The sequence below is a fragment of the Haliotis cracherodii genome, unplaced genomic scaffold, assembly GCF_022045235.1.
Source record: "Haliotis cracherodii isolate W230 unplaced genomic scaffold, xgHalCrac1.p SCAF_11, whole genome shotgun sequence".
Classification (NCBI taxonomy): domain Eukaryota; kingdom Metazoa; phylum Mollusca; class Gastropoda; order Lepetellida; family Haliotidae; genus Haliotis; species Haliotis cracherodii.
The window spans coordinates 33,098,766-33,122,217 of NW_027266266.1; the positions used below are offsets into that span (position 1 = coordinate 33,098,766).

General features: G+C 41.1%; 1 protein-coding gene across 1 annotated transcript in view; it reads right to left on the reverse strand.

The window, feature by feature from the left end:
- LOC139456417 (tetratricopeptide repeat protein 28-like) overlaps positions 1 to 23,452 on the reverse strand; it is a 283,334-nt gene that overhangs the window by 129,395 nt on the left and 130,487 nt on the right. Inside the window, exon 11 of the mRNA XM_071238117.1 lies at positions 7,452 to 7,683. Within this exon, the coding sequence (XP_071094218.1) occupies positions 7,452 to 7,683 (232 nt within the window). The remainder of the gene's footprint in view (positions 1 to 7,451; positions 7,684 to 23,452) is intronic.

Sequence of the window (23,452 nt, forward strand, 5' to 3'; positions counted from 1 at the left end):
TGAGATAGTTTGAGTACCAATGGTACTTGTTTCTTAATCTTCACCCACCTGTCCCTTGGAACTAACCTTATCTTCCTGGGTGTTGAGTGAGTGAGTTGGTTTTAACACCGCTTTTAACAGTATTCCAGTTATATCATGGTGTGTCAGCTTAATGTGGGAGGAAAGCCCGAAGTGAAACCCACGAGCATGGGTATGGTGCTGACAAACCTAGAAACATAATCTGGGCAAACTGGGATTCGAACCCACAATCATAGGTTTCTGGCGTGCGAAAGAGATGCAACTCTGCACAGCGACTCTGCCACCTGTGCCCTCTCCTGGGAGTTGAACATTGCTACGATGAACTGGACCCGTTGTGGGGGCATCATCTCTGATTTCTTAGGATGGACGAGACAGCTAAGTTGGTATAACAACTCCCTGGCAAACTGCAGATGATTCTCTACGACTGGAAAGGCAGCAGGAGCTTGAATGCAGTTGTTTGCCTCAAAGACAATCTCCAGTGAATAACCACTGGCCTGTCGGGTTCTCAAATAAAGACATCAGTCTTCTTAGGCTTCATGATACTTTAAAGTTGACAAGCGTCAGCATCACATGTACAGATCTCACGTGTTCAAGCCAAGGGAGCTAATTCAATCTCACCCAGTTGCATACCGCTAAATACATATACGCCAAATAGGCTAACTCCACATCCTCCTTTCTGAGCTATTAAATTCATATACAATACTTTTGACAAAAGAGTCTTTTCTCAAGAGCGAATGAATAAAAGTCAAAGATTCAAAGTAACTGTTTAACCTTGTTACATTCACATTGTTGAACACTAAACTTAAACAATAAAACTGGATTGATCAACACCTCAACATTTCACTACAAAAGTCTCATCAGAGATCAAGTCTCTGGGGAGGTCTGGAAATTCTTCCAACTCTGGTTTTAGTGTCTGAGTGTCTGTTTGGTGTTCCTGGTGAACACTGGGGTGCGATGTTGCAGTCCATATTTCGGTTGACCTCAGAGTCACAAACTTTGTTTCTTGAGGTTTCCGGTGTTTGAATCTTGCGTAGATCTGATTGGTTTCTTCGTACTTCCCCATTTTGTGTGTTCACGATGTAGGATCTGGGGGTATCTGCTTTCCAAACAACTTTGCTCTCGAATTTGTTCAACCAGACAGAGTCGCCTGGATTCAACTGAGGGAGTGTTTTCACTCTGTGATGTAGATCATGGTTGTGTTTTGTCGCCATCTTCTGTTTTGTGTCGAGGTCTCGAAAGCGCTCGAGGTTAACACTTGTCGGCTGTAACTGTAACTGTCTGCTGATGCATACTGAGGCCTGTTGTCGGAAATAACTGTTTCCGGTATTCCATGAGAATATCGACTTCAGATTGTTGATGATGCTGGTTGAGGTTGTCAAGGACAGCTTAGCTATTTCAGCATATCTGGAGAAGTAATCTACCACAATCAGATACATGGTTTTGTTCAGTTCGAACAAATCGGTCCCTACTTTCTGCCAAGGCCTTTCAGGTAAGGGTGTGGGCATCAGAGGCTCTTTCAGGTTTGGTCTGTATTTCGAACATACATTGCAATTCTCAACGACCGACTTTAAATCAGGGCTCAGTCCTGGCCACCACAACAATGTCTGTGCTCGTTCCCTGCACTTTCGTATTCCTTGATGAGCTGCATGGATTTTTTCCATCATTTCCGGGCGAAGTGTTTTGGGGATGACCAATCTGTTGTCCTTGAGAAGTAAGTCGTTCACTACTGTTAGGTTGTTCCGAAATCTGTATAACCTCTTTTCCTTACCCCTGAAGAGAGTGATATGCAAGCCATCCATTTTGGATGAAACTGAAGATCCTAGGATATTCAGAATGATGCTTTGTTGAGATTTGTTGCAGTTTTGCATCTGAAGCTGGTAAGTGACTGATAACCATTTCCACATACATTTCAGTTTCCTCTTCCAGTTTCTTTTCTGTTCTCAGTGGAGCTCTGGAGGGGGTGTCAGCTACAGTCAAGTTCTTCCCAGGAGTGTGAAAAACTATGTAGCTGTATCTCATCAGCCGCTTCCTAAACTGCTGTAGTCAAGGAGATAGGTCGTTGAGGCACTTGGATCCCAGGATTGCCACTAATGGCTTGTGATCTGTTTCCACTTGAAAGTATTTGCCGAGAATGAAGTCATTGAAGCGTTCTGTCGCCCAGGTTATGGCCAATGCTTCTTTTTCAATCTGGGCATATCGCTGTTCTGTTTCCGACAGCGATCTTGAAGCAAACATCACAGGTCGCCATGACTCATCTTCCTGTTGCTTCTTTAGCTCAGCTCCTATGCCACAGCTTGATGCATCTGCTGAAATCCTTGTTTCTTTCACAGGGTCATACATCGCCATTGTAGGAGCTTGACATAGCTGTGACTTAATCCTGTCAAACGATATATGTTGAGCTTCTCCCCACAGGAAAGCACTGTCCTTGTGCAGGAGGCCCCTCAGAGGTTTTGTGTTCTCCACCAGGGAACATGAGAATTTGGACATCTGGTTTACCATGCCAAGGAATCTCCTCAACTCAGTTAGATCATTTGGTGGTTTCATGTTGTCGATCGCACTAACCTTCTGAGGATCTGCTTCGACACCTTTTTCACTGATGATCTGTCCGAGGAAACGAAGTTTGGTTTTACCAAATTCACATTTGGCCTTGTTTAGGGTGATTCCGTTGTCAGAGATCCTTTTCAGCATGTTGATCAGACGTTCATCACGTTCTTGTTGTGTTGTGGCTTAGATATCATCAATCAGGCAGATGACACCTGGCAAGCCTTCAAGTATTTGTGACATCTTGCGTTGGAGTATTTCTGGAGCACTCGATATACCAAACGACATCCTTCGGAATTTAAAGCATCCGAATGGAGCGACGAAGGTTGTTAGTTCTGACGATTTTTTAGACAACTTGATTTGATAGAATCCGGAATTTGCGTCAAGACAAGAGGAGAACTTTGCATCCTTAATCTGCCCCAAGATGTGATCTACTGATGGCATTGCAAATATTTCCCTTTTGACACTGTTATTCAGCTGTGTAAGGTCTACACATATGCGCACACCAGTCTTTCCCTTGGGTACCACAACCATTCCCGAGCACCAGTCGGTTGGTTCTGTGACAGGCTCAATGACAGCTGCATCCTGCATCTTCTGAAGTTCTTGTTTAATGTTTTCAAGTAGCGGAATTGCAACACCTCTTGGTGCGTTAAGTGAAAAAGGGTCAGCATCCTCTTTCAACTGGATGTCATACTCCCCAGGGATCTCACCAAGTCCTTCAAATATTTTGGGAAATTGTCCAATCACATCTTCAGATGTGACTGTGTCAACGAACTTGATAAGTTCTAATGCGTTGATTGCAGGTCGTCCGAGGAGAGGGCGTTCTAGACCTTTCACAACATAGATATCCTGGGTGGTAAGTTTCTGACATTTCCTCAACTGCGAGCTGAAAACTCCTAACACTTCCAGTCTGGATCTCGCTGGGCCTAACAAACGTTTGTTGGTTTGTTGCAAGGTTGCACCTTTCAGCTGATAATACGATTGTTCCAGAATGGCAGTTAAATCGTCCACGCAATCTACTTTCAGCCTAAGTGAAGTTTCGTTGAAGGAAATGTTTGTCATCCATGGTCCATTGTTGTCGTTTCCCGACACAGGCTCATTCAGTTCTCCGACGAAAAATTCTTCAACATCATCACCATCAATGTTGAAATCTCTCACACATTCATCTACCTTTTTACTATTAAGGCAGACTGAACTATAGTGTCCTATTTTCTTGCACTTATGGCACTCTGCATCACGGGCTAGACATTCATTCCATTTGTGAGATGGTTTAGCACCACATTTCATGCAATAAGGTCTCTTAGGCTTCCACGGTTGTTCATTTGTCCTTTTCTTGTAGGAAGTCTGAGTTTTTGAGACCTCGTATCTAGTTGACTTGTTTTGCTTTGAAAACTTGCGAGACTTGATTGCATCTACTGAAGCATTTGATATCTCTGATTTCCTGAGCTCTGACTACTGATTATTGATCATTTCTTTCTGACAGCTTTAGCTAAAGTCAGTTTATTGTCACTCTGCAATTTAGCACTTAGTGAAGTATCCCTGATCCCAACTACAATGCGATCTCGGATGAGGTTGTCATGCAAGTCACCATATTCACAATGGCGGGCCAATACATGAAGAGAGTTAATAAAGTAATCTACTGTTTCACCTTCTTCTTGAACTCTTCTATTGAAGACTGCACGTTCATAAATCACATTTCGAGAGATTACAAAATGACTTAGATTCTTCAACAGATAAGTGAAGTGCAGATAAAATGTCATCACCTTCATCCCCCATGTGATAGATAAGAGAATTTACTTGGACCTCTTCTGGTTCTTTGTGCAACGCTGATAACTGTCTGAAACACTTGAAGCTTCTTGACCATTTCGGCCACGTTTCTGGTTTAGTAAAATCAAAGTGTTCGGGAGGAGAAACCCTATACGTCACTACAGGAACTTGTAACTGAGCTAGCGCTTACCCTTCGTTAATGCCAACCTCAGCCAGTTTCAAACTTTCAGTTCATACGAGTCGAGATCTGTCTTTGTGATCAAACGTACATACTTTTACTATTTGAGTTCATAGTATGCTATCCGGGGGGAAAACATCCTACTTCTGACACCATGTCGGGTTCTTGAATAAAGACATCAGTCTTCTTAGGCTTCATGACACTTTAATGTTGACAAGCGTCGGCATTGCATGTGCTCCACATGGGCCATGAAAATGCCAAATGGGAGCACCTGCTGCTGGTTGTGTATTCCCTGGAAGATGAAGCGAAGATACCTTTGATGTTCCAGATGGATAAGCACGTGAAGGAACATATCTTGAGGACCAGACTGACCATGTAGTCACCAGGTAGATTAATCGTTTGAAGAAGAGTGACTGAAACCATTCAAAGGTGCAGTGTTGTCTCCAAGAACTGCACATTGAATGTTTTCAAATTGAAAATCATGTGCAGCTTGCCGGTGTTTTTCTTCAGGATGAGGAACACTGAAGAGCAAAACCCTGGGGACTTGGGATTGGGACCTAATGATCCTATTGCATGCTTGTCTAGCAGCATGACTATTGTGTCATGTAGAGCTGGCACTTGGATGGCAGAATTGTCTGCATAGGATGACTCATAATCCTCAGCCTTCAGTCAGATCTGGGTGCAACAGACTGAATTGGGCCTTCCTTCTGAGGCGGTGATTCTCCGGAAGCTGTGACAGCAGTTGTAAAAGGTCCACAGATATCTCAAGTGAGATCCCTTTGTCACCTCCCTGGCCTCAATACCATTGGTGAACAAAGTGTTGAAGAACCAAGGCTATTGTTCCCAAGTACAAGTAGAAGACTACCTCTCCTATGAATGACATGGCACAGTTGATCCATCACTCCTTGAAACTTGTCATGTACGAGTATAAGCACAATCGCCTCATGAATATGAGCCTCTTCTGACTTCATCGCATGTGCCAAAGACATCGCAATTGCTTCTGTTGCCCATAGAATGGTAGAGTAGAGAACGATGGTAGGGTTGGATGAATGGCTGTGTCTAGATTTAGGCTGTATCTAGATGTATAAATTCTCTATCTTCAGCAATCGACATATTACACATTCTCTTGGGGTTGAATGTCTGCAGGTGCACATCCAGTTACAGTAAATTGGAACTCCATGTTATGTGTGCCGCACTCCAGCAAGTTGAACCTTGGTTCCCTGAGTCCATCCCATACTATCAGCGAACCTCTGCCGATCCCCATCCAAGTTCGCCGAAAATTGAAAGGTTCATCGATCCTGAAGATCCAAGGTGTAGATCGTTGAACCTCTGCTGATCCCCTAGAAGGTTTGAAGAATGTTGAAAAGTTCACTGTTCTTGACTATCCTTGTGATTCCCCATCTATGTCCCTGGGACTCATAACCCAATCCTTGGATCAATACTTCGTTGAACAAGTTGCTGAGCAAGGGTTCTTCAAAGCTCTATGAAAATCATGCCGAAATGAGTGTGTGAGTGAGTATGGTTTTATGCCGCTTTCAACAATATTCCAGCAATATCACAGCGGGGGACACCAAAAATGGGCTTCACACATTGTACATATCTTGATATGAAGTCCAAGAAGTGACAGTAGACAGCTTCCACACACAGATGACTCCTGATCTAGGTACTACAGATGCTTCTGGGGTTATGTCTTATGTCAAGAATGAGTCCGAGCCTTCTTCCAACGAGACTGATGGATCATTCATCGATGCTACCTTTACAGCCTTCACATTTGACAAACCCAATTGAGCAGCCTTTAAAGTTGTTCTTTTTTCTTTCTTGGCAGCAAAAGGCCCATGTTCCTCAGGCATTGATTTAGATCATCTGTCACTCTCCTTTTTTGCTCATTTCTATCTGTAGAGAACAAAAGGAAAAGCACTCCTCAACAGTCACTATAACAGCTCATATATGCGGATCCTTTACAGAAAATGTCAGCTTGCAACCCTTCCACATTTTCCTTTTCTTTCTATCCATAACAAAAGCTTTACATATACTCAAGAAATAAGTATTACTCTCCTCCACACTAGAGCAATGTGAATGGAAATGAATTGGCAGTGCAATTCACGTGGTCAGGCAGCACAATGTTCATGCAGTGCACAGACAAATGGTATCACTGGTGACCATGGTTATGTCTAGGATGTGCTCAGGTGAAGTGTTTGTTTAGAAGCTAGAAACATGATCAAGGATCATTTCCAATCTTGGATCAATTGAAAAGGGAGAAATGCCAAATGTGAGATATGATAAGTATAAAAAGATATATATATCTTATAAAAATCTAAGCTTCATTGGTTACAGACAAGATGTTTATGATTGACAGCAGGTGATGGACAAACAGAAAGGCCTTGACACAATTTCACTTTAGTATGAGCAAAAAAAGACCTAATATTTTGAGTGCATACATCCAAACTTAATTGCTAAGGAGGATAATTTCTTTTAATGAAAAATCTGCTTTGTTGTAGAAATGGACATGGAAGTGATATTAAACCTTTGAAGGAGAGGAGTTTTTAAGCTGAGGACTAACAGACACATAGATGGATGAAAACTGAGGACATAAGCTCATATCAATAACATCAGGGTAAGCAAACCAAATAATATTCTGCTATGATGCATATCCAAGGTCATAATGATGTAAGCAGATATGGCCAATGAAGAGATGAAATAACAGTGACTGAGTGAGTGAGTTTGGTTTTGCGCCTCTTTTAGCAATATTTCAGCAATATCACGGCAGGGGACACCAGAAATGGGCTTCACACATTGTACCCATGTCAGGAATCGAACCCGGGTCTTCGGCATGATGAGTGAACGCTTTAACCACCTGGCTACCCGACTGCCCCCGATGAAATAACATTTTCAACATGACACTTGTGATGAAAACATAACATATATGATGGCCAGTAAATATTCATACCTAGCAGTGCTTGAAGGTTGGCACTGGCCTGCGCTAGTCGGTCTCCAGTATCTGACTGTGGAAAGAAAACAGCTGGTGGTAATCCATTTCCCGCTGGCTCAAACCGAAAACCAACTGCTTGAAGTAGATCTTTCCATCCATGGACTCCCCCAACTTTGTTCTCTATGCTCTGATATGTAGTGTACATTGAATTCTTTGTGCCATGCATTATTCGCTGAATTGACTTTTCAATCTGAAAATAACACAACATACATAAGGATATTCAAAGAATATAATACAAGAATTAAAGATGCATCAATTAAACAGAAAGAAATCCTTTGGGGTAAATGTTGCCTCTGGCTGAGTGGGCAGGTATACAGAAATTTCAGGTAATGGCAGAATTTGAAGGTAAATGGTTTTCTGCAAAGGTAAAAAAAGGTGAACATTTGACACTCACAGTACACAAATGTCTAATCACTTTCCTGCAACAACTTTAGCATCTATTAAAATTCAGAAAGATTGTGTCACAGCACTGTAGCTCACCTGGACATGCAGTCAAATGTTTTACACATCAACAAAAGACAGAAACTTAGCAAAAGTTAAGTGGTCAGCATTAACATTAAACACTGACAACAAAAGCTAACACAAAAATCCTTGATCAACATATACACATCAGAAAAAGAAATAGACGTACATGCAGTTTCCTCTTTTGGGCAATTTCAGTGATTATGTTTACAGAGCAATTTAAGAAGAGCATGATCAAAATATGGCCACTAACAGCCAATTTAAACAAGGGTCTGCTGACATTTGATATTTTAATCTCGTCAACTGAGATCTTTACTGATGTACATTATTAGCCAAGGGTTGAAGAGACTGGTGGTACATGTAGGTGTGTTGTACTCATATTTTTTTAATTATTGTATTTTTTTATATTTTAAGGACAACCATGAAAGGTCAGGTTGGAACTTTCTTCATTCACATTCTTCAACAAAATCCCTTTATAAAATGAAACAAGCATAAACATTAAATTACGCCCTTAGTCATTTGATTGGTAAGGGAGAAAATACGAGGGGTGGCTTCAAAGTTAGGAGCCTAACAAGGATGGACTGCACGGCTGGAGTTGATTGCTTATCATTTTTCAACTTCTGAGATCCACACATTTCTGCCTGGATCTCCCTGCAGTAAAACACTTCCTCCTGGTGGTGTAAAAAGTCCCCCACAGCAGATATACTAGGAACAATATTAAAGGGAACACACAAATTTATTCAGAAATGATATGTGAAGAAATGACATTGTGGAATTCAATCTTCAAAGTAAATTCAATATCTGGTCCATGACCAATGAGCATCGATGCAGGATGGAGGCATGACATGTTCTGGGCATACTGGATATTAAAGGCCGGATTGTTTCTCCTGGTATTCTTTGCTATTCTTCTTGTGAGGCCTGATAAAGTGGCAAATTCTGGGAACACTGAGGTCATTCACAAATCCTTCAGTTCAGATCATCCCAATCTTATTCTATTGGTGACATGTATGGAGATTTGGGTGACCAAGACAATGTTATGACTCCTGGCTGCCTTAGACATTTGACTGCAACATGACCTCTGTGAAACACGAAAAGGGATGACCACTGGACATAACATCTGGTCTACATAATGTTTACTGGTAGTATTCCTTGCACATTCATTAGTTTTATCCTGTTATCGTAAGTGATGCAAGATGAGACCATGATGCTGCCAAAACATATCGTGTTCTTGGACTGCTACCGGATAGTACCTCTCTCTGTGTTGTCTTCAAAAACATTGTCTACCATCTGTAAAGCATAAACAAAACCCTGATTTATCAGAAAACATGGTGTACCTCTAATGCCGCTGTTGAGAACCTTCAAACTGCTGTGATGACTGTAGTCTGAGGTGCCTGTTTGCCACAGTCAAACGCATTCCTCTGAAAGGACGTCTTGATGACCGACAGTTTTCAAACTGTTTCGTATGGTTAAAAGTTGGCTTCCTATGGCAGCCCTGAAGTTGTCCCTCAGTTCTGGTGCAAAAATGAATCTGTTCCTCAACACAATGATGTGTAGATATCAATCCTGCCTGGGAGTAGAATTTCTAGACCTTCCTCTAACCACCCTAATTTTAACACTACCTGTTTGCCAATATCATTCCATCAGTTGGGATATCTCACTTTTAGATTTACCAAAATGTCTGGCAACTGCATTCTTTGACTGGCTAGGTTCAATCTTGTCTATAGCATGCAAGTTTTCATGTTCTGTCATGTACCCATTTGGAGGAATTTTCTTGTAACTTATCAATGAACCATGTGAATGTGACATTTATTGACACATAACATTAACCACGTTTCAGTCACTGTGGACAGCATGTTTTACAAGTGCAATGTGCAAAGTTTGAGCAAGTTTGCTATCCGTGTTTGGTAACTGTGTCTCGTGCCATCATTGTTGATAATTCTAAGAATACTACCTCTATAAAATCAGGAGTAGTCCCAACCACCTTCCCAATTCATCTACCTCTAGTGGTTAGATGTTGGAAAGAAATTAGGTTTACAGCCATTACACATGTCATAGCTTCGGTAGCTATAGTGCTATTTGGGAAAAACTAATTGTGTGTAAGACAGTGAAGAGAATGTCTGTTGAAAATCTGAAAATTTAGTTAGTGTGACTGAAGCCAAAATACAGGATTTTTGGCAAAGATGTAATAGAGGTAGTATTCTTAGAATTATTAACAATGATAATTCTTGCGGACTTGAAAACATCACTTCCGGTCATCTGCACCTTGTTCTTGAGGCAGTTGATACCCAAGATGCTCTTTATCCATTTTATGCATAATAGACAGGATAATCAAGGGTGCTGATGTTGCTGGTGTCAGATCCTACCAGCTCCCCCCTTTTTTCAATAGGAGGAGGAAACTATTGTTGGATGATAGTTTGCACCATGACAATGGGCCCAAGGGGTATATGCCCTCTAGGTCCAGCTGCACGTCAACAAAGTAAAAGCTGGTGACGGTGTTTTGTGAGGCCCACTGACACCACTTGTTCCACCGAAACGGATTTTCATAAAGCATGACTTGTGGCTAGGGCTCTGATCTCATGAGCCGAGCAGGATTCAAGACGGGGGAGTGGAATTCTGTGCCTGTGTATAACTTGCTGCAACGGTAGACTTAAGCCAGCCCGTTACCATGGGCTTGGTCATGTCCTTGTTGGAAAGAGGCTTGCAGGATTCGAATAGGTCTGGGTGATCCACTGTCAGCCCAAAAACAGGAATGGTAAGTGTCTATGGCCCAAAGGTCCCATGGCGTTAGACTGTTTATGGCTGCAAAATCTGGGAGCGATCATAAAAATAATTGAGGTCCAATGTTGATCATGGATAGAATAGTCCAGAGCATGGAGTTATGAAACTCTTGCTGCTGTTGCCATGGGTAGGAGAAAAGAGGCTTTCCTGAATTTTTGGAGTAAGGTGTCCTTAGCCAGGGGCTTGTAAGGTTCTGTTAAGTTAAAAGTGCCGATAGCATAACAGATAGATTCCACTTGGGGAAGGATCTCATTAGCATGTTTAGAATGGGATGGTTTCCAATTGAGAGTCTGTCATGTTGAAGTACAGAGTGAAGTGCCAATCTGTAACCTACGATCGTCCCATGTTGGAACTTATTGTCATGACGTAGATGTAGTAGAAAGTCTGCTACCATAGGGATGGGAATTGTATAAGTTATAATCCCTTGTCGTCTTCTCCACTGGATGAACTTATCCCATCTATTGTCAAATATAAGGGAGGATGAAGGTCTCCATGATCTGTGCCACAGCTTCAGAGGCAAGTCCAGAGTACCCGGATGTCTGGAGATCTCGACTGGAGAAGCTCTTCCATTAGTAGACTTTATAATCTGGGTAACCACACTCTGCTGGTGCTATGTAGATTATTATGCAATCCGTCTCCTCCACCTTATGGATGACCTTGACTAGGAGAGACCATGGTATGCAAATAGACCCGTCCAATCCATCGATAGCGCATCGATCAGGAACTGGACCAAAAGTTGATGGTTCAGGCAGATGGCAAAGAGATCTAGGTGTGGTGTGTCCCATAACATGGTTATCCAAGCAAAGATCTGGGGATGTAAGGTCCATTCTGTTGCCACTATTCTCCCCTCGCGGGAAAGGCTGTCGGCAAGGTTGTTCAGCTTTCTGGGAATATGTCTCACTTCCATCCGGCAACTGATGGAGTCAATTTTGTTGTCCCCATCATCAGAGAACTGGATCTGGTTCCTCCTTGTTTCTGAATGTATGCCACTACTATGGTGTTGTCTGTGGCTATTAGGATGGACGATTTGAAGAGACGTATCTTCCATGCCAGGATGGATAATAAATGGCCTTTATTTCCCCACAGTTAAAAAATAGGATCCCCTCTCCGGTGTTCCATGACCCTTGTACTATAAGATCATCCATATGGGCTCCCCATCCCCAAACTGATGCGTTTGCAAATAGATGGCGTTTGGGCGTTGGAGACGTCAGAGGAATGTCACTCATAATGTCTACCAATGCAGGTCCCGTAATAAGTTGGGAATTCTAGGGTGTGGGATCGTAATGAGTTGATCCATGTCTGTAGAGGATCTAACATCAACCTTCCTGTTGAGACATCTACCACCTTAGAGAATTGCTGGGTTGACTTAATGGGGATTGAATCATCCTAATAGTCTTGACAAATCGATCCTCTGGTGGACATAGATATCCCTTGTGGAGTTGGAAACGCACTCCAATGTAAACAATGTCTTGAACCGGAGTGGCCTCTGACTTGGAGGGATTGACTAGGAGGAGTAGGTAGGTCATAACCTGAACCAGAAATAGCATGTTCTGGTGTAACTGAGCTTCTTCTTGGTCTGCTGCCAGGAAATCATCTAGATACCCATGGATTGGTACTAGCTGGAGGTGGGCAAACCTGATGACTGGCGCTGTAATCCTGGTGAACAGCCATCTGGTACCATGAATGATTTGTTGAGGATCTTTAAGTCTATTATCATCCTCATGTTGGATGAATTCTTCGGAACTAAGAATACTGGAGAATAAAAACCTTGGTCTTGTTGATCTCCGATAGTTTCCGAATGGCTCGCTTCTTTAGTAGCTTCCTGACGGCCAGATCTGTTGCCGCTAACTTGGCTCCGACGAATCTGTGTGTGATGGCCTGAGATATCAGGATGGGATGCCTCTTCACACGCAGTTTTGTATCCATGCTTACAATTTTCGGCGTATGACAGAAAACGCCCTCCAACTGGCTCAGGAGTCATAAAGTTGAAAGACAGTTGGTGTAAATCGCAGTCCATAGACTTGACCAGGTTGAAAGGGTCTATAACGGCGGAATGGGTGGCAAGGAAGTCAGCACCTGCGTTCACCTCTGCCCTCGGACTTGCCCGGGTGATAGGATCCTCGTTTCCTATAGTCGGGCTGACAAATCGAATCCTGTGAAGACTGATGTTTGTCATACCCCCGACTCGGTTGGAACAAATCCGACCAAGAGGGAACAAACTTCTTCTTAGGTGGCTGTTTATATGACGAGTCATTCCGTCCTAATAGTCATAGGAGTCTCTCCGGAAATGCCTTCATATGATGTCTGCCATGGTGTTCCAGATTCCGGCGACAAACCAGTTGACCTATGCGCCAATGTACATTAACTCTTTCAACACCAGTCAACCAGACGTGTTTACTGCTGGGACACCGAGTTCCCAGAGACTCTTGTGTGATAGATGAAGCCAACATTTATCAAAGAAAATACCTGCTTGTAAAATATATTTGCTACTACATGTTATGTTACTACTAAGTTATGTTTTTCACATTATTTAAAATAATGCATTTACAACTTAATTAAATTTGTTGTAAATAAAAAATGTACGCTAACACGTTGTTAACATCCAGATTAAGGACCAAGGAAGCGAAAACTTGACGATTTTCGGCAAATATATGATTTCATAATATCCACGTACCTATTTCTGTTTTATTTTCATTGTTTACATAATTGGAAAATCATTTTAAAAAGAATTATAAATAGTTTCTGTCATCACCCATTTCCCGATAACAGTGACTGTCCGCTCAGTAAAATGAAAAAATACCCCCGTTTTCGAGGTTTCGTATGAATCACACGTTCGTCGAAGAATGGCATATGAGACATCGCTGGAAAGCTTATTCCTTCATCAACACGCTCGTAACATCGCCTGTTTTTTGTTCAGAGTTATAACAAGCGATTTCATTGGGTTAAAATTGGTTTCTAATGACGCTTTCTTGCCGAAATCTGCTACAAGTTTCGTGATAGGTCAATTTTGAGCACGTGACCTAAGGCAGCCAATCAAATTACAGCTGTGATACCAAGCTCGTGTTCGATAAATTACTGAAGTTTGCGAAAGATTTTTGTTAAATCATGTTGTTCTGAAAGTTTTGAGCTGGAAATCACGATATATATTAAAAATATGGAACTTCGTGAATATATCGTGCTAGGTTACGAGCTGTGACAAAGATTTTTCATGCATATATTTTTGCATTAAACATCGTGTTTGCCGAGAATTCAAGGCGACGAAAGCCGAGATGTCATTTGACTTACATTTCACGCGATCGCACAAAAAGATGGAAATAATAACTTAGATGTAAGTTTGATTACTTTTAGATATATTTTTGTTGATTTTATTTATTACTCTGTATAATATATTTAAAGATTTGTTTAAAACGTCTTTATTTTCCTCTTTGACGTGTTCGATGTGGATGGACCCGTTGACGAAATGTGTCTCCGAGAATTTTATTTTCAATAACATCGCGGGAAATAGTGAATAAATTTTTAATTTAACGATAAAAAATGTTAAATTGAAATGGATTATGTATTTCAGACATTGTGAAATGTGATAGATTTAATAAATGAATGATATTACAGGTAGGTCCATAAAAATATATACTATTTTGACGTGACTACGGCTTGGCCGGATAACCGGCCTACGGTGTCTGGGGACTCGATGCTTCTTGGCCGGATAACCGGCCTACGGTGTTGAAAGAGTTAAATGTCTGGACCTCATAGACAGGTCTATAATCCAGGAGGCAGGTAACATGACTTTAGTATTAGGGTTGCGTACTAGCTTCAATAAGTCCTTGTCCAAAACTTGATGGTCTGGAAGTGGAGAATCATGGGTTTGATACAACTTCCGATTCAATTGAGGTAAGGGTAGCCGGTCATCATGTCTGAGCTTGAGCAGACTTTCAAAAGCCTGATGTACCACCTTGCCCGCATAACTCAGCCATGGCAATGTCTGGTGGATATGTTGAGATGATGTAGGAGCATGACATCCTCTGTATTCTGTCACTCCCTCCCGTTGGGGTGAATGGTAAGACTGATTAACCTCCTCCTATAGGACCGATCCTGCCTCAGAATGACCATGGGTAACTCCCGGGAGGGGTGGATGTTCGTCATAGTCCATACACTCGTGTTCCCTGTCGGTTCATCATCCGCTGGTGTCCAGGACTCTGCTATGAGAAAGGTCTGTGGGGCTTGTGACGACTGACCGTGTATAACGGAGCCCGTACAGGTCCTCCATCAAACCGCTGGACTGTCCCATGATGTAATTAATCTCCATCTCAGTCGGTAAACCCTGGATGGTCCAGTGCGGTCAGAGTGGTCGGCTTGGGTTCCGTCGGTTGATTGTAACTATGCGGTTTAAGTGACACTCCGTAACAGTCTGCTGGGCTATCGTGAGGTCCTTTCCGAGCCGTCATCTTCTTCTGCTGGTTGAAGACCTGTTTCAACATGTTCAGAGAGAACGCAGAAGTAAATTCATTCGATGGAGAAGTAGATAGAGACGCTGTGGTCTGAACAGATGGCTGTCCCCAATGTGGCCTCTTGGCCCGCAAGGACTCTTCTTTGCCAATACTGTCTGCTTCTCTTCTTCTAGCTTTAGTCAAGGCTTCTGCTAGTTTGTTGAAGGCCTTCTTAGACAAAATAGAGCACTGACCGCATCTTGCCTCTTCAGTGAGTGAGTTAGTTGGGTATCACGCCGCTTTTAACAGTATTCCAGTTAAATAGCGGCATGTCAGCTTAATGTGGGAGGAAAGCTCGAAGTAATGCAGGCCTCAGACGTATACGACTTCGGTGAAACCAACAAGCACAGGTATGGTGCTGACAAACCTTGAAACATAATCGGGGCGAACCAGGATTCCAACCCACAATCATAGGTTTCTGGCCTGCCCAAGGGATGCAACTCCACACAGCAAATCGTGGCGCCTTAGACTGGGCCGCCCTTGCCACTTCAGTGCATTTGGCCTCACCGTATTTCCAGCAGTTGTTGTGAGGATCTCCCATGTTCATAAAATGGCCACACTTCTTATAAGCAGGAGGTGGGGGAGACTCTATGACGACCTCAGAAACACCTCACACGAGCAATACTTAAGTGAGTACGATCGTCATGACAATTAGCAGCTGTTAATATGACTTAATATATCTGTTCAGGAACAACTAATTGTGTGTAATTGACAGTGAAGGGGACGTCTATTGACAATCTGAAAATTTAGTTAGTGTGACTGAAGCCCAAATACAAGATTTATGGCAAAGATGTAATAGAAGTAGAGGATTCACAAGAACTATGATCATTTCATTCTCAAAGCTGAAATGACAGGGGTTCACTCAAATATTGTTTCTCGTATATGTTCTTCAAACACAACCAGGTGCTAGAAAGTGCTGGGACGGGTAACTCGGCTACTCAGGTTAAGTGATTCCTGCATAGGACCTGGATAGCCACTACCTGGACCTGTGGTCAGTCACATAATATATAGTTTCATGGCAAAAATTATCTAGAACTTACACGGTTACACTATAAGTGAATAATGTTCACATTTCTTTCTGACTAAGCACGCATTCCTTCAGACTTTATATGTTTGAATAAAGATAAAACTTCACCAGATCGTTTTATATGAATATCTGAATACATTTTGCCAGGGGTACGGTCGAACTATTCCCAATCAGACATTTGTACCTATTTCTTGAGACCTACAGCGGGTACCCGGGTAGGGTCGAGTAATAGAGGGGTGGGTATCCGGGTAGTAAATTGGACTCGTCCCAGCCATAACGTGTAAATAGCTATGGGGCCAAGGTAATTCCAAATGGGAGAACTGCCCATTGATAGTGAACTTCCATGAAGATGAAGCGGAGGAATTTCCTGTCGTCGGGATGGATCGGTACATGTAGGCCCGTGGCAGGTAGATCTTGTGTCAGGCCTGTAGTTTCATATTTGTATTGGTCCTTATGGCCTGCAGTAAATTTACGTGTTGATTTATTTGTCACAACATAAGCTGCAGTTTTCCTGAAGGCAACCTGCTGGCAATCTTTTTTAGTTCGGGTTGGAGGCCACTGGCGGCATTAATCATGCTAATGTGCAGGCTTGACAGATGACTGATCGTCTGATGACTGTTGACAAGGGGATCAACAACCTCCAGCGTGAGTGTTGTAGACCTTCTGAAGCCTAAAGGTAGATCCGTAAGGCACTCACTGGGCAAAGTGAAAAACCTTCTTGGTCTTCTGGACCTAATATCGAGAAGCGCGGAGGAATAGTGAATAACCTCTCCAGAGAATTAGTTCTTTGCCACGAAGTCCCATCTCAGGCCCAGGAAGATTTTACCATGGATCCATGTCAACATCAAGTGCATGGATGTCACTGACACACGCTACTGTAGCTTGTGCCAAAAGGAAGCCTGTTTTATGTGTGATATGTTCAAAGTCCTTATCAGCCATAGGGATGCTGTAGTTGGGGATTGAATGTCTTGAATCTTGCAGTAACCATCGAAAGCCTTCCACCTTTTGCTTTTTCCGGGGAAGGATGTAGCTGGCTTGAGAGTGACTGAAGAATTTGGTCTTTCAATTGAGGTTGACCATGTCTTCGATCTGCAACGTTTACAGGGATAGTGAACCAACTTCTCACTGGTAAAGAACTTACCAAAAAGAAAGATATGCTTTCATATTTAGCATTATCCGGACAGCATACTCAGCATAGCGTTCGGGTACTTACTCAAAAATACAACTCTGTCCGGAAAGATCTCAGAGAGCAGACCAAATGGGTAGCCCTGTTTCATTGCAAAGACTGAGATTCATTTCAGGAATGTCTACGCGAAAATGATGTTATTTATACCAAGCCCGAGCAAGATAAAGTCAGAAAACTGTTAGTGGAAATGAAGCATTGTAAACTCGTATTAAAAACCAATCAACCAGCTGCTTATGCAATTGCTTAGTACAGATAGCAAAACTATGGCAAAAATAACAAAAACATAGCAAATATATAGCAAATGTAGCAACTGCTGAGCAAAAATATAGCAACTGCTAGGCAAAAATATAGCAACTGCTAAGCAAAAATAGCAAAAATATGGCAAAAATAGCAAAAATATAGCAAAAATATGGCAAATGTAGCAACTGCTGAGCAAAAATATAGCAACTGCTAAGCAAAAATATAGCAACTGCTGAGCAAAAATATAGCAAAATTATAGCATAAATATAGCAAATATAGCAAAAAGATAGCAAAAATAGCAAAAATAGCAAAAATAGCAAAAATATGATAAATTGAACATTAGCAGTAATTATGTAATAATGTGGTTTGAAATCCTCATACTTTTGCAACAGTTTATTTATTTATTATTATTTTAGGCTGTATTGGATATGCTATATTCCATTATGTTAGACTGAAATATCGTCTTAGGTATTACATAATAATGTGATGAACTCATCAACAAAAGCTCAAAGAACCAGATCAACATGCAGAAGAACATACAGATAAATCTTTAGATAAACACAGAGAAAGACCTGCGGCTTTGGTAGCCTAGTGGTTAAAGCATTAGCTCGTCAACCCGGGTTCGATTCCCGACATGGGTACAATGTGTGAAGCCCATTCCTGGTGTCCCCCACCGTGATATTGCAGGAATATTGCTAAAAGCGGCGTAAAACAATACCCACTCACTCACTCAATCCCAATATTTTTGGGGAAATTATACCATCGAAAAAAATGATAACAAGACCGATGAAGAAATTTAAAAAAACTGTAGGCGCGTTACGAGTCTAGACTGGGAGCTATCATGACTAAAACAATAGGTTCGGCTATGTTGCAACTATACACAGTCGTAGCTAGTAAGTTTCTTCCTATCCTGGCAGAACATCGCCTGTATTTATGCGAATCTCTCGAGAAAGACCCATTAATTGAACACGCTATAAGCGCAGTAAGCTGTGATTTTATCATAGATACGGAATGTTCTTAGCTCCGGTATCCACCGCTTTAATAACGGCTAGGTATTGTCAATTTAAACATAAGTGCCCACTTACTAATAATTGAGACTCAAGTGACCCCACAGATTGTGGAGACACAATCACAACAAGTGAACGAGGAAATAACCCCGATTGTGAATTCACAAGAGATTGGGGAAACACAATCACAACAAGTGAACGAGGAAATAACCCCGATTGCACAATCACAAGAAGTGAATGAGGTAATACCAGTGATTGCGAAAATCACAAGCCAGAGTGACTAAGAACCCCAGAAAAGTCACCGCTGGTAAAAAGGGTGCGTTAGCAAGGAAGGTGAAACTAATGCATAATTCAAATAATGAACTTAGTCGTCCGATTAAAACTTGGGCTCCCTATGCACTAGGAGTTGTTGCTATAGCGGTGGTATGGTTGTTTTATAAGACCGGAGAAGAGAAAACGTCACCCCCGATTACACAACAAGTTCAATTAGAGGTAAGCCCCCATATAATGTTATAAAAAGCATGACTACTCCAGTTACAGAAGGTAAAATGTTGGTAAACGCAACGTATCATTCAGCGGTGGTCAGCGGCTTGGCCATTGGCTATGCCCGTATGGCTAAAATGATTACTAAAGCCACACCACCCAAGCTAGATTTTAATGGTTATGATATCGGTATGATGCTTCTCAATATTGGATTGGCAATGGCTACAAAAGATATGCTAATCAAACAAGGGCTTATCCCAGAAGACATAATGAAGTAATTAAACATTTGAATATTTTATATTATTGAACATTTGAACATTATATGTTCATATAAATATGGCAACAATTGCGAAGATGGTCAGTGGAGCTATTGTTAATGCTCTCGCTTTTTCGGGGAGTAATTATTTATTTTCTACTCTGAGGGAATCAAACGCTAAAGAAGTTTAAGAGGAGTGTAAACGACATAATAAAGCATTAGAACAACTCGAAGCAGCCCAGTCACAATGGACCAGAAATAGGTTTTTAAGATTAGATTTTATTAATGAAAAACTGCATAAGCAAGGACATTCAATTCAAACATTTAAGGATGTTGAATCTGCCATGCATGAATACTTCCTTCGAGATATTTAGAAAGACATGTTTAAAGTAATACGGCTTGTATCCGGCATGGTACTATTCCAGTCCCAAACTATCGTGGGATGCATTTTTGAAGAAGACCGGTGTAGAACTAAAATTACTCACTGATTACGATATGCACTTGTTGATTGAGAAAGGATTGAGGGGTGGTATATCAATGGTAGCGAAAAGGTATTCTAAGGCTAATAATAAATTAGTGGAAGGAACGATCCGAGTAAACCCGACACGCACATATTATATCTCGACGCCAACAATTTGTACGGATGGGCTATGAGTCAACCTTTACCCACAGGTGGTTTTGAGTGGGTCGATGTGAATGATATCGAAGTGATCAGATTCTGATAAAGGATACATGCTAGAAGTTGACCTGGAATATCCAAATTCGTTACATAAAGACCATAACAGTTATCCGCTAGCTCCCAAAAGATTAATGGTGCATAAAGATTGGATGTCGGAATATCAACACCCCATTGATGGGTAATACAAGGATAGCTAACGTAGAAAAACTCGTACCAAATTTGATGGATAAGACTAAATATATAGTTCACTACAGAAATCTCCAGTTATATCTATGAAACTAGGTATAAAACTAAAGAAAATACACAGAGTTCTAAAGTTTGATCAAAGCCCTTGGATGAAGCCCTATAAAAGGCTGAACACAGATTTAAGAAAGATAGCCACCAGCGATTTCGAAAAGAACCCATATAAGCTCATGAATAACTCAGTATTTGGTAAAACTATGGAGAATCTAAGGATGCGTGTTGATGTTAAATTGGTCAGATCCAATGAGGAAGAAAGACTCAGGAAACTTATAGCCAGTCCGGCTTTTAACAGAAGCAAGATATTTGATAACAAGACATCATTATCCCCCTTAGATACAAAGAGATAGATTGATAAGAATGGTGTAACTACCTATGCTTATGGTTATGGTTGTAATACTGTATCATTGGGAACTATGAGCAACTCTTCTCGTACAAATGCCCTGCCCGGTCCATCTTTAAGATAATAAAGAATAGGCTCTCCTTCTTTCATAACCAACCAAAATCGGATCGGTTGCGCAACGAAGGCCTCCTTCGAGTTCAGTATAGTAGTAATATCTTACTCTTACTAGTATAAATATCTTACTCTTACTCTATCCAGGAGTTTTTGTTCTTTGCCTCTCCTCGGTGCTGAAGATTCAGAAGTCACAGATTTCATTTTAATCGCATCGGATGGTTTCTTCCCGATTAATCTTGTTACTTCATTATTCAGCACTAATACAACAGATGATAATCGTGTCACCCATTCGGTTGATCTTAATCGATCCGATTTCATTTTCGATCCCATACTGATAGCCAAACAAACGTTTCGCTAATGTCCGGTTAAATCTTTCAACGATAGCTTGACTACGGTGGGCCTCTTTTTCACTACGCCTGATTTCGACATCGTGCTTTGTAAACAGTTTAGTTACTGATCCAATAAACTCGCGACCAGGATCTACTTGAAATAGCTTAGGCCATTTTAGTGGTCCGTGTTTATATATGCGGCTCAGTGCATTAGCTACTTCTGTTTAATCTTTCAAGGTTAATGGCTCAGCCTCTTTGTATAGACTAGCCACATCCACTACGGTTAAAGCGTATTTATACGTTTTGCGTCTTACCTTATCATGGGGAAGAAACAAGAGGTCAGCCTGATGAACTTCATTCATTGTAAAAATATCAAACTTCTTCCTCGGTATATAACGCGGTGCCGGTAAGTATATTTGCCACTTTGCTTGTTTCTTTAACCAATCCTTGGCCACATCTTTAGATACCTTAGCAGCGGTGGCTAATTTTTGTATTGCTCCTATACCTTTCCAATATCTTCGTGGGCTATAGTAAATTTAATCCATTACTAATTAATATTGATGATTCTTTTAATACGATTCATGACGATTGTTGAATCGCATCATCATTTACACATAAAAAATTCCCCCTGTAGTAGCAGTATAGGAATATAAATCTGGTTCCAGTGGAAGTGGTCCAGAATCACCATTCCCTATGCTACTGAAATAGATAACAACCGTATGAACATATACATAAACTCATATGGACATTAATCTTGTGTATGACTTGGTTTTGAATACGGTACATTAATTTCTTGTAACAGTACATGAGATGTTTGTTTGTTTAACCACAAGAACCAGGGTGGCACTTAAACTGGTGATTTAGCCATATATACTGTAAAACAGGAATTTAATGCGACATGAAAATAATGCGAGCTCTTGATTTTAGACATAAATGCGCATTTTACAAATGCGAGTGCCCATACCCTTTCCTAAAAATTTATGCGCTGGATTTATGTTCTGTGTTATTTTAATTTATGTAACCTACATAAATAAAAGTCTTACCTGAAAACGATTCGTTTGTTTCAAATGAAGTTTTGAGCTGGAACTGTGAGTAGACAGAGATAAATAAAATAACTGTGCACATTAAATCCCTGTCCATGTTTTTTTAGTGTGAGATTCCTTCCTTATTTTAATATTATTTAAGCTAATTGCCCGTATGTTTGATGGCCAAGCGTGAGAAAGGTTTCCTGGCAGCTATCATTGTGTTAGTGTTGTTTTAGTTGACAGACTGTTGGTACTAATATATACGTTCGGCCCTTTAATGAAAAGAAGTAGAATACAGATTAGTGTATCAAATCTTCGATCAGGTGACAATCCTCACACTCCTGTTGACCTGCGGATTAGTGTCATGAAACCCATTCAAGCGCGTTGGCTCGTGTCTGCTCTTGACAAGCTTGTAAAGGACACTGATGGGATAATTCGTGGCTGGCGCCAATCTGGGCTGCTTGACAGGATGTGAACTGACCACTACTCAACTTCACTTTGTGTAGGTAACTTCGTTATTTGAAAAATTAACATGCATAAAATTAATGCGACCTTCTGTCACTTGCATTTTTCGCATTTATATTCTGCTCGCATTAATTTCCTGTTTTACAGTAATTATAAGGGAAAATATTATCTTTTGAAAAAGGAATTGGGTACATATAGGTACTGTTTTCTGTTCTGTTGGAGAAAGGTACATGGAAATATCCTACCCTATGTATTTTAATTATGTGTTTAATTACTCTGGCAGGACTTTCCAGGTTTGTTGCAGTATGCTCAGGTGTGTGACATTGATGCAATCACAGTATCCAACTTCATCAGCTGGTGTGTCACAAGTTCCTCAGTTGGTGTGTATAAAAACTTCCCTTGCCATCATGAAACAAGAATTGACAAAAACAAAAGTATTTGCAATAAAAAAACACATTTGTCTTTCTTTGAATAATCTTTGATTTAGAACTTGAAATTTTCAGTGTCATAAATAATAATCAAACTACAAACAGGCCACACAAAGTTAAACTCCCACCTACACCAAATTAATAAACACCAAACCGGTAAATGCCCCCACTGCACACGTAACACTAGATTGCACACATTGCCAGCAACAAAGAAAAACACTCCGATCAAAACTAAACTGCAACAATCAAATGACACTAGCAACGCTACAAAAAAAACAAAATGACTTACAAACCTATAAACAACTGGTCATCTATCTAAATCAAATCAGGCCTACTCGGCCGCATCTAAAACTACAACAAACAAGCTGTCAATAGTCCTAAAATTCCAAACCTATCAAACACACAGCCACACA